At 25.8% G+C, this 15076-nt stretch overlaps 3 protein-coding genes across 4 annotated transcripts in view; all 3 read left to right on the top strand.

The window, feature by feature from the left end:
* Positions 1 to 15076, top strand: part of LOC105838260 (mannosyl-oligosaccharide 1,2-alpha-mannosidase IA) — a 601715-nt gene that overhangs the window by 373352 nt on the left and 213287 nt on the right. The window lies entirely within an intron of this gene.
* On the top strand, positions 1782 to 8912 carry LOC105837574 (odorant receptor 49b). Its single transcript, XM_028194233.2, has 9 exons — positions 1782 to 3272; positions 5805 to 5924; positions 6007 to 6124; positions 6248 to 6509; positions 6623 to 6733; positions 7455 to 7545; positions 7730 to 7875; positions 8139 to 8271; positions 8352 to 8912. Exons 1-9 carry the CDS (start codon positions 3129 to 3131, stop codon positions 8403 to 8405), a joined length of 1179 nt encoding a protein of 392 aa, XP_028050034.1. The 5' UTR covers positions 1782 to 3128; the 3' UTR covers positions 8406 to 8912.
* On the top strand, positions 12194 to 14455 carry LOC105836916. The gene is made up of 7 exons (XM_036282770.1): positions 12194 to 12308; positions 12501 to 12762; positions 13008 to 13118; positions 13403 to 13493; positions 13611 to 13756; positions 14100 to 14232; positions 14306 to 14455. The coding sequence occupies exons 1-7, from the start codon at positions 12203 to 12205 to the stop codon at positions 14354 to 14356; spliced, it is 900 nt and encodes a 299-aa protein (XP_036138663.1). The 5' UTR covers positions 12194 to 12202; the 3' UTR covers positions 14357 to 14455.

The following is a 15076-nucleotide window of genomic DNA, read 5'->3' as shown; positions in this document are numbered from 1 at the left end:
GAATTTAAACGGTAGATATGATTAAAAATACCACGAATTAACAATTTTATTTCGTTTTCAGTATAAACTTTATAATATAGACTAGTAGTAATACGTGTAGTTTCACGCTGGAGAAGAATTTTCAAATCTGTAAAAGAAATAAAAAGATTTTGCGACATAAAAATTATTATCTTTTTATTCGTAAAACTGACATCTCCAGCATCCCCTTAATACAACGATTTTTGTACATATAAAATATATCTTATGTTTATATTGCAACTATTAGTAATATTTAAACGCATAACTATATAATGGACAACGATTTATTTTTTTATTAATGTTACACTTGGCAATAGAAATAAATAAAATAAAATTTAATAACACACAATATATATTTAAAGATTAAATTAAAAGTTTATGATAAACAATATAATATATAATGTAATATATTTTTTATGATAAATAATATGTGTTTGCATTTTATTTACCATGTCGATACGAAGTTTATTTTATTAAAATACTGCAACTTTAAGAGAAATTTTAAGAAATTATTTTTGAGTTGTTTATATTTTAATGTATTAATATTAATATAAAAATGTGTTTAGTATTTCTAAATTTTATATTAAAAGCATTGTGTTTAATAATAAACTTGTTTTTTGTTAAAATAATTTTATTTTTTCAGCTATCGTATTGAACATGCTTTAAATAATTATAAAAAAGGAAATTTAATGTCTGGAAAACATTGTGCAGCTTGCATTAAAATAATCAGTGCTATCGACATTCACAGACGAGTTATCGAGTCGGTAGTTTTTTATCGTATTAATCAAGATTTAAATCACATTTATATATTTCTTTAAAATTAAGCTTATATAATGATTTTCTCGCGGTTTTTGTAATGCGTTAATCTATGATATATTTATCCTATTAAAAAATTTCTTAGACAGTGTAATAGTCTTACAATATTGGTAAATGATATATGACGCACTTTTTTTATTGTTAAAGGTTTTTTGAATTTTTAAAGGATACTTTTATAGTAATGTATTTTTTCCTACTTGTACTCGGCATAGCATCTCTAACTGTTAATTTGTATCGCGTGAGTATGATGTTGTATATTAATGATTAATTGTATTAATAGAATAAAAATTATAAAAACATACGTATATTGAAAATTTTATTTTTTGAGGGATATTAATATGGATATATTATATATCGACATTTGATAGAAACATTTTTCTCTGCAGAAATTTGAAAGTTTTAATATTTTTTAGGCTGTAATTGCAAAAGGAATTATTGAAAATGTTGTGCCCATAACAATTGTATTTGTTCACTTATTTTATTTCTATTTTGTCACTTATTCGGGACAAAAAGTATTGAATCATAGCAATGATTTTTTATTAAGGACGTAAGTTGAAAATCAATATTTAATACATAATTTGAATTATTTTATAGATTTATTTTTTCTTTTGCAGTCTCTGCAGGGAAAATGCAATTTTATTTTATAACTCTGCACATTAAAAATTATAAAAGTTATTAAATGTTGTTATCATTAATCTCTGCTATCAGCTATCTTAATATATAACTTTTTTTCACACATAATCATTGCATAGTATTGTATATGTGTGTGTATATGTATGTATGTATGTATGTATGTGTGTGTGTGTGTGTGTGTATATATATGTATATATATATATATATATATATATATATATATATAATGTAATGATTATGTATGTAATTATTATATTATATAACAATACTTAAATATAACGATAAATTAATAGTTATTATACTTTTAGATATAACACTAAGTGGTATATGATGCCATTGCACTCGCAGAAATTAATATTATTTGTAATACAAAGAAGTTTGAAAAATTGTATATTACTTGTAGGTGGTATCTTTGTCGCGTCATTAGAAGGTTTTGCTACGGTAATATTATTTTTTCATGTATGGTTTTTTAACATATAGTATTACTTTCAACATATGTATTTATCTTTTTATGGATTTTTTATCTTTTTATTTTTATTCTTCTTGTTCTAGAGTATGAGCTTATCCATGTCTTATTTTATGGTACTTTATTCAGTGCGATGATATTGTAAACGACAATTACTTACTTACAGTTAATATTATATAAAAAAAGCAAAATTTTAATTAATAGTAATGTATTATTGCGAGTCTTAATCACGCTCTCACGTTTAGGAAAGAAAAGACAACATTCTTTTAACGCGAATAAGAACTTTGTTAATCCCATTCTACAAGACTATGTTTATAAAAGTATTCGCCCACGAACAAAAACAGAGAATCGGAGCAACGTCTGCTTCAACGCACGATCTCTCTTCAACTTCCCGTTGATTCCTGTTGCCAAACTCTTGACAACTGACCGCAGTGACCGATCAATACCGACTATTGGACTCGCGGTCGAAGAGTACACTGAGCAGCGTAACAGTATAATACAATTTAAAGATTTTATAATTACATACTTATAATTATAATTCCACCAAATTATAAGTCATCACAAAATATTGTGTTTCTTTTCATGTACCAAAGAATATTTTATGAAATTACTTTATTTCTTTATTACTTAATTTCTACTTCCGTAAAATGTCAAAATTGTATTAATCATAATTTTGAATATTTATAATTTATGTTATTTTATAAAGTTTAATATAAAATGTAATATAATGTGTAAATATACAACGCTTTGTCTCTATGTATCTTATGGATAAAATTATAAAACGTGCATGACAAACAGAATAATACTAATAGATAGATAGATACTAAGTGAAATAAAGTAACTGTAACTGCTTTTGCACAATAAATGAAATAGAGAGAATAATTCCAAGAAACACTTTGACAAAAGTTTGTGAAATGACACATAAAATAAAAGCATAATTTACATAATTACTGGTTCCAGCAACTTTTCTCATCATACTGCGAATATTACCTTTATTTTATCATTATTTTTCTCGCTTTACATTATATAGCTATTAAATTGGAATTTGTGAGATTGGATAATATCTGAAGCTATAGAGAGAAGTTTTTCTCTTCCCTCCCAAAGGAAAAATAGTATCTAGTAAAGAGTTACTATTAGAAATGAAAGAGGACAAAGCACTTTGAACACGTGTAAGCGAGGAACTTCTTAAAGAGGAATGGAATTTCTTGGATATCAGTACTATAAACTATATCGAATCTTTCTATTGTCACTTGGTCTGTGGCCATATGATAGCTCATTCTTTAAGCGAATTTACATGATTTTCTGTATTTTTACGCTTCTGTTTTCGATAATTACTCAGGTCAGTGATTTAAAAAAGAATTACAATAAATATGGAATAGTAATAGTCAACATTTTATTAAATTATAAACTTGGAGTCTGTCAAACAAAAACGTGACCGGCATGACTTTTATTATAAACAGTAAGCTAAAATTTAGTATAAACAGTAAGCTAAAAATTCTGCGATATGCTTGTAGAGGATGGTCTTTTTTACGTCGTAATATAGATTAGAGGCCTGTTTTTTGTCGCTGCACTGCTGTAGTACTGGTGCAGAATGGTTAGAATGAGAAAAAATATATTTGTTTTATTCTAACTTATTGCACCAGTGCAGCAATGCAGCGACAAAGAACAGGCCTAAAGATTTAGTTGTACCAAAAAGAATACTACAGAAGATAATGATCTTAAAAATCAGAGTAGACTTTGTACTCAATGGGAAGAACAATCTAACATTAATCAATTGGATTGGCTTCGTCACAATCATCAGATATCAGTTCAGTAAAAAATGTTTCGACATTTATGAAGCAGAAGTTTTATAGAAAAAATATGGAGCACGAAACAATTAACATAGCATATTTGCTTTATTAAACGAATACGCTGTGAAATTAGCAAAAAATGTGCCTCAGAAATGACTATTGAGGACAACGATGACAACTGAATAGTGTATTAGTATGATTATGACGTAGATCTCATTAATAGAAATGAGTATGTATATTTTAGTTTTAAATAATAAATATTTTTAAAAGTTATGTCAGTCACGCTTTTGTTTGACAGACAATATATAAAATGTATTTTTGTACAATAATACGTTATTATATATATTTTTATTTATTTATGATTTTTGTACTTATAATGTATGCATTTTTTACTTCGTTAATTTTGCAGAGCGCTGTATGTTGATCTATTTACGAATAATAACGTCAGTGAACCTAGCACCCCCATCACTAAAAAAAAATTTGGACCTACCGTATAATTTTCTGTTAATTATCTACAAATTTTCTGGCCTCGTCCCGAATTTTTTGCTCCTACCCGTTTGCAAATTAAGATCAAAAGTGGAGGTGCTAGCTTCACGTGACGCTATATAGCATCCCCAGTAATAAATAAAAAACAGAAACAAAAAATCAAATACATATATCAGAATTTTCTGCTCATTTTAAGCTTTAAGAAACTGTAAACAAATATCAAAAATATCGAACGGTTATTCAAGTACTGGTACTCAGAAATATTATACCGCAACATTATAAGAGAAAATGGTTTAAAAAAACAAGCTACCTGGCCAATACCATACCAGGACAACTTTAAAAGTTTTTCTTCAATTAAATACTCGTATAATATACAATTTTAAAATTTCTAATTTGCAAAATAAATTTAAAAAGTCTAAAATTTTTTTAAAAATACAAGAGTAAAGTACCATTAAAAAATTATTTGCTGCATCGACTATAGTATCAAAATGTTCGTCTATTTATTTGCTCTTAAAATATCAAGGTCCCGAATTTTTTGCTCAACATATAATTTGTGCAACTCAATTGTTATTCCACGCACGCAAGAGTAAACTCCATAGACATTTAACCGATTAAAAGAAAAGAAAATCAATATCTTTCGCTTAATTAAATATTTGTAACACCCATAAACACTATTTGTGCTTATTCAACATTTGTTAAATAATAAACATAAAGTAATTTATAAAAAAATATAATGTAGTTCTATATAATTTAAAATGTAGCAAAAAATTCGGGACTGGATATTTTGAGAGCAAATAAATAGACGAACATTTCGATACTACAGTCGATACAGCAAATAATTTTTTTAAGGTAGTTTACTCTTGCGTGCGCGGAATAACAATTGAGTTGCACAAGTTATATGTTGAGCAAAAAATTCGAGACCTGGATATTTTGAGAACAGATAAATAGACGATCATTTTGATACCATAGTAGATGCAGCAAATATTTTTTTATGGTATTTTACTCTTGTATTTTTGCGAATTTTAGATTTTTTAAATTTATTTTGCAAATTAAAAATTTTAAAATTGTATATTATACGAGTATTTGATTGAAGAAAAACTTTTAAAGTTGTCCTGGTATGGTATTGTCCTGGTAGCTTGTAAATAATATGTCGTTAAGTAAGGATGTATTTTTTCAAACATGACATAAATAATATTATTAAAAATTTTTTAAATGTAAATAAATTTATTTTACAATTTAATAAAATAAAATATTTAAAGAGTTATGTTATATTATAAGATAATTTTTTAATAATTTGTACACAGAAAAAAGTAATATAACCAATAACATATGTAATTGCGGGCTGCCAACTACATAAAATACTTAATATAATAATATTTACTGTTCATGCAAGTACAATGTTGATACTGCAATAGCATATATTATTTAATTATTGTATTGAGTGTATCTGTATTTGGCAGCCCGCAACTACATATCTTATTGAATATATTACATTTTTTCAATGTACAGAAACTGCGTCCTTTTTATTTTTTGTTAATAAAAGAGGAAATTGTTTTGCTAGCTTATGATAATACGTAGTCAATTTATGGTTTCAGTTTTTGAAACTATTTACAACGGAATGCAATCTGGTGTTTGTATTGACTGATCTATCATTCGTTATTCCTTGCATAGCTTATCTTTTAAAATACAGTACTTTTTGTATACAATCTCAAAAGGTACGTTCTTACATAAAATTGATTCGTCAATTCTTTATCTGAGTTTTTTGTTAACAAACTTAATATAATATATAAAAAACAGATTAAAAAATTAATGGAACATATTCGAATTGATTGGACTGTGTTACAAGACGAAGAAGAAATCGAAATAATACAGAAATATGCCAAAACCGCAAGAAGATATATGTACGCATTTGTGGGTAGGATATCGAATCAAAAAATATATAAAATGTATAAAAATTATACGGAATAGAAATATTCTGTACATATGCTTTATTCATAATTTCTTATAGACTAATTCTTCGAGTACTTTGTGATTTCAGGCGTAGCATATCCGGGCACTATTGTTTACATTTCTATACCCATTTTGCCAGATTTTCTTGATATAGTGTCACCATTAAACGAATCACGTAAGCGATATCTTCCATTTCTAGCGGAATATTTTTTGGATGAACAAAAATATTTTTACCCCATATTATTGCATATGGCCATAACTATTGTCATAGGAGTTGTAACTGTTGTAACTACAGAGACATTGACTTTTGCGTATGTTTGTCACGTTTGCGGTATGTTTGAAATAGTTAGGTAAGGTAAATTATATAATGGACATATTAATGTTAATATTAAGATTTAAATGGATATGCGAAGACTCATTCTAATAATTACATATAATTATTGATTCTTTTGTATTTGTATAGTTATCGAATAACGTGTGCATTGGATAAAAGTATATCAATATTATTAAACGAGGAAAATATGATTCGTGTCAAATTAATTGGCGCTGTAGAAATTCATCAAAAAGCTTTTAAGTTGGTAATCAGTTATTTTTATTAATATTAATGTTAATGTTAAGATTAACGAATTTTTACAATAAGAGTTTTAAACGTTTTACATGTTCGCCAGTTTAACTTTATTAATATTCAAAAATTAATAATTAAAAGTGAAGACTCAAACTTTTCGACCTAAATTTAGATCCTCTTCAGTATAAAACATATATCTTAAATTTGTATTACGTTATGTTACATAGATTTAAATTTATATTAACATTTTAAAACTATGGCGTAGATACGAATTTAAGACTTATATTTTACTAAAGAGGACCAAAACTAAAATTGAAATCTGAGTCACATTTAATTATTAATTTTTCAATGTTAATAAAGTAAAACACCAGCAAACATTCTAACAGCTATTGACAAAATTTATTAACCTTGATTTATTTTTTATTTGTTTCTCTTGTAATTATTTTAAAACAGTTTTTAATTTTTTTTATTAAATTTAACTTTTTTATTTTTATTAAATAATTATTTTTATTAATTAGAGTAAGAAAAAGTTCTATATAAATTTATAACATTTTATTGAGCATAATTTAGAAATATTTTTATTTTCCATGAATTGTTTTTTTCCATTAATTGTTTTTTTTTATTTATCTATATAATTTTAATTAATTTATTGCGATATATACAGTCATTGTATTGTGCTATAAAGTTTTGCAAAAATATTTTTTATAATATAAAACTTTTATTTTTCAAGATTTTTTGAATATTTAATATCTACGTTTTCATTATCCTACTTTATTCTAATCATTCTGGGTGTAGTTTCTCTGAGTCTAAACTTATTCCGTGTGAGTAAAATATAAAATCATTGTTGCACTATATGTTAATTATATGTTAATTTGTGTTATTGAAGGTATTTTATAAAATATATATTTATAAAATAAGTAAGTTTCTTGTTATATTTATTTACTTAAAAAAAACTAGTTTAAAGAATGCAAATATAAAACAAATCCTTTTGCTATAACATTTCAGCTTTTTCAAACTGCTACTTTACCAGACCAAAGAAAAGATTTTGCACCATACGTGATATTTGTACTAGCTCATTTCTATTATATGTTTATATGTAATTACATGGGACAGAAAGTTATAGATAGTAGTACAGACATTTTTAGAAAAGCGTGAGTATATCAGTCAATGTTTTATATGTAATTTCAATATTTCATGTGTTAGTATTTTAATCTTATTATCTTTATAATATTATAGCTTTATTACAAAAACCATTAATTATATTGTTGACAAATATAAAAAATAGTGGAAGTTAATAATAAGCAAATATTTAAAATAAGAAACTTTATACATCAATCATATTTAAATGCACAAGGCGCAATAAGTAATTTTTTTGTTTTCTAAAAATACATATGACAATTATGAAAATTTCTAGATATGATACACAATGGTATATGACGCCTATACAAACACAAAAATTATTATTATTTGTGATGCAAAGAACTATGAAATCTTGCAAAATTATTATGGGTAACCTGTATTGTGCGTCAGTGGAGCAATTTACTACGGTAACTTGTGTGTTGTGTCGTAAATATGTTAATAAATCTTACTTTTAACTTACCCTCTAAATATAAATTTATTTTTTTAGCTTGCGAGCATGTCGCTATCTTATTTCACAGTAATTTATTCTGTGCAACAATGAAACTTGTAAAAAAAGTGGAAACGTAGTGGTTAATAGTAATTTCTATTTAAAGATAACAGAACATCCTTAGAACATCAAAAATTTTAAATTAAGAATTTAAATGACCTATTATACTCTATTAATAAATAGGCTGTTATTTATCTGTGAATACTGTGTTAATAAATAATAATTTGCACTCTTGTAATATCTCTTTTAATTAATATGTAGTTTTATATTATTGTTGTATTAAGTAATTAAAAAGAAATTTATGTTAAAATGGACCAATTTTTGGAACAGTAAAGTAATATAAAAAGAATTATATATTAATTCAAAATTAATTGCACTTTACGTAAATTTAATAATCCTTTATATTTGCTACCTATTATTCTTATGGGTTACATTTTAATAATAGTGATTAGGTAGTACACTAAAAAAATTTAGAATTATATCGGGTGATTTGCGCCACATAAGTATCAGCAAAAGAAATTGCGTATTATCACACAATTTCTTTCGTTTCATCTTGAAATATAAAAAGAAATAAAATGTTACTATCGCTTATGGAATATATGACTTGAATAGAATATATGAGCAAACTCAAATAATTTGCGAAAATTATTTTTTTTGATTCTATAGAGAAAGAACAATAATGATTTGTACAGTTTTAAAATATATAAAGAACACTATTTTTTGATATTACATAATCTTCATAATGTCATTAATATCGCATTTATTTTATACTCTCTAAATAGCAATCAATGTATTATCACTGATTTGCAGTAGTATACTTGTAGCTATAATAATTAGTAAATGTTGTTTGGTGATTTTGACTTCAGAATTGGTGTATTGTCACTGAAAAATCAGTATATTGATTTTATTGACTGATAAGTTATAAGTATACCACTAAAGATTAGTATATTTTCACTAATTTTACTGATTTTTTACTTATTGTGAGTTATAGAATAATATTGATTCACTTAAGAAAACAAAAATTTTAAAAAGAAACTCTTTCAAAATTTGTTTTGATGTTGAAGATACAACTGTACATTGAACAGATATGAACTCTCTTTGGAATCGATATTACAAATTGAATGGATATTTAACCTATAACTATATAGGATTCATAAATTAAAGCTGATTCAGATGATCTTCTGTATCAATTTTATATCTGACGATTGCTGGTAATAAATAGTCTGAATGGAACGTGGATGTACGTTTGTAAAAGGCGATGCGTATAATTGGTCCATTTTGGTTTTACAAGTGATACATAAGTTATATGCTTTTACTAAGTAATCTTACGTTTTTTGAATCATTGAATACGGTGGTAATATTCTTATCCGTCTAAACTTGTTGAAAAGTATCATTTTGACCTTTTCATATTGTACGATATATTACAATAATTATTGTTTTTTATTTTTATGATTTAAAAAGTTTTTGTTTTAATTATTATATAAGTCATGCATTGGGCAAAAATATCATGCAAAGTCTTATAACAATAAAATATTTTATATATAATACACGAGGATTAACTGAAGAGTCTTCAAATATATTTGGTCAGTTGTAACAGTAATCTATTATTCTTTCGAGGGTTTTTATCGATAACAGAAATATTTATGGTGAAAATATGAAATTATTTTTTTACATATTACATATATTAATGTATAATTTTACAGTATTACGCAGCTACGTGTGATCATCAAATAGAAAATCTAACATAGTTGGAATATGTGTGTGTGTGTGTGCGTGCGTGCGTGCGTGCGTGCGTGCGTGTGTGTGCGTGTGTGTGTGTGTGTGTGTGTGTGTGTGTGTGTGTGTGTGTGTGTGTGTGTGTGTGTGTGTGTGTGTGTGTGTGTGTGTGTGTGTGTGTGTGTGTGTACAATAATAATATAGAACCATTACCTTGCAATACATATATAATACAATAATTTAGACGTAGGATATCTGTCAAATTTATTGTAGAAATAAGATAAAGTTTAAACAATATATCAATCTGTTTGAAATAAAAGTATTCTTGTGATTCAGAGTTTTTATATAGTATATATAAGATATAATCTGTTTTTTATTTTTATATACGTATATAATACTTATATAATACAAATATTGTATTAAAAACATACGTGGCACTCATATGTATATAAATTAATTATTAATTTGCATATTTAAAATTAAATAACAAACAGTCCTTTTTGTCACTTTTTTGGAATTAAAGCGCTTTTTACTTTATGGCCTTTAATGGCCTTTATGCACTTTACATTTTTATTAATAACTTTGTTACGGAACTAAATCGAGTTATAAGAAAAGATATTCTCAAAACGAATTAAATATGAATATATTGTCTTTCGGTAACATAGATGTTTTATTTGCTACTACGCTTACATTAGTTTAATAGAGAAAAAAGTATTTCTATATTCGTCGCTTTCGATCTTGAGGAAATCATCAACGTAATTGCAATTTCTCTTCTCTTTGCCTTTACACAGTATAAAACGGACTTACATCATTGAAGAAATTTAATAAAAGAAAAGGAAGTAAGCTAGGATGCTATACTTTTTAATAATAACGTTACAATTTCGCATAATGACTGCTATTCGATATCGATTGTAAAAGTGTAGAAATTGAAAAAGTATAAAGGCTTAATAAAATATGAAATACACATTTATAAGAAATCCTTTTGACTAACGTTCGAATAAACGCGAATAAATGTTCTTGCCCATTGTATAAATATGGATGTTGTAAAGAACATACATCATTATTATAACATACACCGTATTCTTTTATCTTTAGTCGGTTTGTGGCCATATCAAGATCCGAGAATGAAAAAAATTCAATGGATAATTTCTTCTATTATTCTTGCATCTTCTATTATTGTTCAGGTAAATGAGTTTCAAATATATTAACTTAAAACTTCCCGATTTGAGTTAATAAAGTTTTCAAGATTTTTGGGGATTTTTCCACTATGAAAAATATCAACCAGATATGATGTTAGGATGAGATCATAATCGATCTAGATCTTAGGAAAAATTCTCATGAAAAAGAATTTTGCAATCCAAAGCATATAAGTGATACTTTCATTTTTTACGGCATGCAGCAATATTACAAAATAAAATTTACACTTAAAAATTTTTTTATATAAAATCTCATTCCGATATCATTTTTTACATATTTTATTATTCAGCATCTTTATCTAGTGCAAAATAAATCATTTTCATGACAGCAGTATTTTTTTATGAAATACGAAAGAAACAGCCTTAAATGTTTATTTTTGGATTATATTCACTGCTCTTTTGTGAAGTTATGTGCTTTATTAACGTATATGTTTTAAAAATAGACACTTACAAACTACACAAGAGAGAGAGAGAGAGAGAGAGAGAGAGAGAGAGAGAGAGAGAGAGAAAGTATATGAAAAAGATTTAATTTTAAAACTGAGATTTAAGTTACCGAATGGAAAAATATCGAATTAATTTACATATCTAATACATTTTATAATCTACACACATTGAGATTTAATGATAAATTTGTTCAATTTTGACGAAGTAAATAATAATTATTAATAATTATTTTTAGTTTATGAAATTTCTCACAACTGAATACAGTCTGGATCTTCTACTCAAGATTCTGTCATTGGCAATACCTTGCATGGTATTTGTGTTAAAATACATTTCTTTTTGTATCGCTAGTAATTCAGTAAGTCGATAACAATTATGAGATTTATTAATACGAAACAATATGAATTTTGTTAATATATTTTTCATTGACTGTATTACTAGCGTTTTTAGATTTGCATTAAATTAATAAGTCTAAAACATGTATAGGTAAAAGATCTGATGGAGAATGTTATAACTGATTGGAATTTGTTAAAAACTGATGACGAATTTGAAATTATAAAAAAACAGTCCGATTTTGGACGAGTATATACGTTGTTCTTTGCATGTGAGATAAATATTCTTTATTATACTTGTCATTTGAATCTAAAATATTTTTGATTATTTATTTTACTAATTTATTTATTTTGTTAAAGCATTCAAAATAGAATTGATTAAGAAAAAAATAGAATATATATATATATATATATATATATATATATATATATACTTATGTACTTTATACTTTATGTATTTTTAGTAGCTGTATACTCCAGTTTGTTTTTTTATTCATTGATTCAGTTTATACCAAATTTTCTCGACATTATTGTACCACGAAACGAATCACGATTACATAATATACCACTAGCTGCAGAATATTTTGCCGATCAACAGGAATATTATCTTCCAATTTTATTGCATGTCGACATAATAGCTCTTGTAGGATTTACCATTGTGATTTCCACTGAATCATTAATTACAGCATATATACGGCATGCTATAGGAATGTTTGAAGTTGCCAGGTAAATTTTAAATTAAACTCTAGATTTTTTAATTTTTTTAAATAAAATTATCTTTATATATAGATATTATATTATGCAATAATATTGAAACTTAAACATAAAATTGAAAAGTAAAAATGTTTTAAAAGAATTTTATTTATTATTATATTTTTTGATATTACGTTTTATAATTCTGCATTACTAAAAATTAGTTTATTTTACATTTAATGAAAAAAATTAATTTGTTGTACATAAGATTTTTTTAGTTACAGAATAGAACATGCATTTGATGAAGTATTGGACAAAATAACATCAAAAAAATGTTCATATTGCATAAAAATAATAAATGCTGTTCACATTCACAGGAGAGCTACACAGTTGGTATCTTTTGAAAATCTACATTTATTTTATAGCACGATATTCTTTAATAGATATCATCTTTTATAATAAACATTTAATTAATTAAATATATCTTGCGTTTAAGATTATTTTCTATATTAGAAATAATAAACAAAATATATTTATTTTTAAAATGTATTATATATTATATATTATATGTATAATGAAAAAATCAAAATATTTATTAATTAATATAAATATAATTAATACAAAGTATTAGAAATCAATACAATCTATTACTAAAATATTTGTTTTATTCAAGATTCATAGAGTTTATAAGAACTACGTTTGTTGTTTCATACTTTTTCTTACTTTGCTTGGGAGTTACTTCTCTGACTGCTAATTTACTTCGTGTAAGTTTATTACTCTATTTGGGCTGTATACATGTATGAAGTATTAATTATTATAAAATTACAAAACATCTTTAACCTCTAATCTCTATAAAACATTTATATAATTTCTTATCGCAGCTTTTTTTAGCTACACAATATTTAAATAATTTAGAAGAATGTATCATTGCTACGTTGTTAGTGCTTGGTCACATTTATTATATATTTTTTGGCAATTACACTAGCCAAAAAGTAATAGATCAAAGTACAGATGTATTTCACAAAACGTGAGTATTTTAAGTTTCAATAGATTGCTGGTGTAATGGGCAAACAAATTTTTAACTTGCAATAACATAAAAATTTAATGTTGCTTATGTTATACACAAAATAACATTGAAAAATAACATTGAAAAGTAACATTGAAAAAAATTATAATCGTAATGTATATTATATAATTTATTAGTAGCTTTATTCAAAAACATAAAATTAAAACTATAAAAAAGATGTATTTTTAAATTTGAAATCTTAATATTTAAAATGCATTTTATTTGTATTAATTTAACTATGTAAAAATTGTATAATAATCTATATAAACACAATACTAATTATATTGTGATTATGTATTTATAGATATGTGTCACAATGGTATGATGCTCCACTTCATACACAAAAGTTATTATTATTTATGATGCAACAAACCATTAAAGGTACTGCTTTGTCCGTGGGTGATATATTTGTCCCATCATTGGAAGGTTTTGCAACAGTAATTACTTTAATTCACTGTGATCTCAAAATTTGAATGCTCTTACGTATACAAAATAAGTCTTTCGTTTCAGATCACCAGTATGTCATTCTCGTACTTTACAGTAATTTGTTCTATTAAATAGTATCAGAAGTCACAGTGATAAATATAGTCATATATAGCAATACGTATTACTTAAAAAATCTAAATTTTGAAACACACATTTACGGTATAAAAAAGTAATAAAAAGATATCTTTAAAAAACGTACTTATTTATAAATTTATTAGTAACTAGCTATGCCCTGCTACGCGTTGCTGTGGCTCTCTATTCTTATGCTACGTTTTTTTTTCAAATTTTCTTTGCTTTTGTTGTTTAACTTTCAAGAGCCTTGCTTTACTGTTGCTCTTTTAATTTTATTTTTGAATAAGCATTTATCTATCTTTAATAAATCTAATATTCATTCATTCACGTACTTTTCACTTTTTTTTCTAAAAGCTGTCATGGATTTAGAAATCTATTCAAAAGACTGTTTAAGTTCCTTTTTTTCAATAAAATAACAGCTATCTTTATTTTTCTTATTACCTTAATTTAAACACAATAGAAACATTCTTTGCCTCTCCCGGTCTCTCCCATTTCTTCCCGTCTCTCCTGGTCTCTCTCCGTCTCTTCCGGTCTCTCCCCGTCTCTCCCCGTCTCTCCCCGTCTCTCCCGGTCTGTCTCCGTCTTTCACCGTCTCTTCCGGTCTCTCCCGGTCTCTCCTCATCTCTCCCGGTCTCTCCCCGTCTCTCCCGGTCTCTCCCCGTCTCTCCTGGTCTCTCCCCGTCTCTTCCCGTCTCTTCCCGTCTCTTCCCGTCTCTCCCGGTC

Source organism: Monomorium pharaonis, chromosome 2 (genome assembly GCF_013373865.1).
Source record: "Monomorium pharaonis isolate MP-MQ-018 chromosome 2, ASM1337386v2, whole genome shotgun sequence".
NCBI lineage: Eukaryota > Metazoa > Arthropoda > Insecta > Hymenoptera > Formicidae > Monomorium > Monomorium pharaonis.
Note: the sequence above shows the minus strand (reverse complement) of the source record. Positions and strands in the feature narration are given on the sequence as shown.

Bases quoted from the DNA above. Each gene is read 5' to 3' on its own strand.
- LOC105837574 (XM_028194233.2), top strand. From the start codon at position 3,129: ATGGAATTTCTTGGATATCAGTACTATAAACTATATCGAATCTTTCTA. The intron at 6,125-6,247 runs GTAGGATATCGA...TTGTGATTTCAG, and splicing joins ATATATGTACGCATTTGTGG to GCGTAGCATATCCGGGCACT. The intron at 8,272-8,351 runs GTAACTTGTGTG...TTATTTTTTTAG, and splicing joins CAGTGGAGCAATTTACTACG to CTTGCGAGCATGTCGCTATC.
- LOC105836916 (XM_036282770.1), top strand. From the start codon at position 12,203: ATGGAGAATGTTATAACTGATTGGAATTTGTTAAAAACTGATGACGAA. The intron at 12,763-13,007 runs GTAAATTTTAAA...AGATTTTTTTAG, and splicing joins GGAATGTTTGAAGTTGCCAG to TTACAGAATAGAACATGCAT. The intron at 13,494-13,610 runs GTAAGTTTATTA...TTCTTATCGCAG, and splicing joins TGACTGCTAATTTACTTCGT to CTTTTTTTAGCTACACAATA.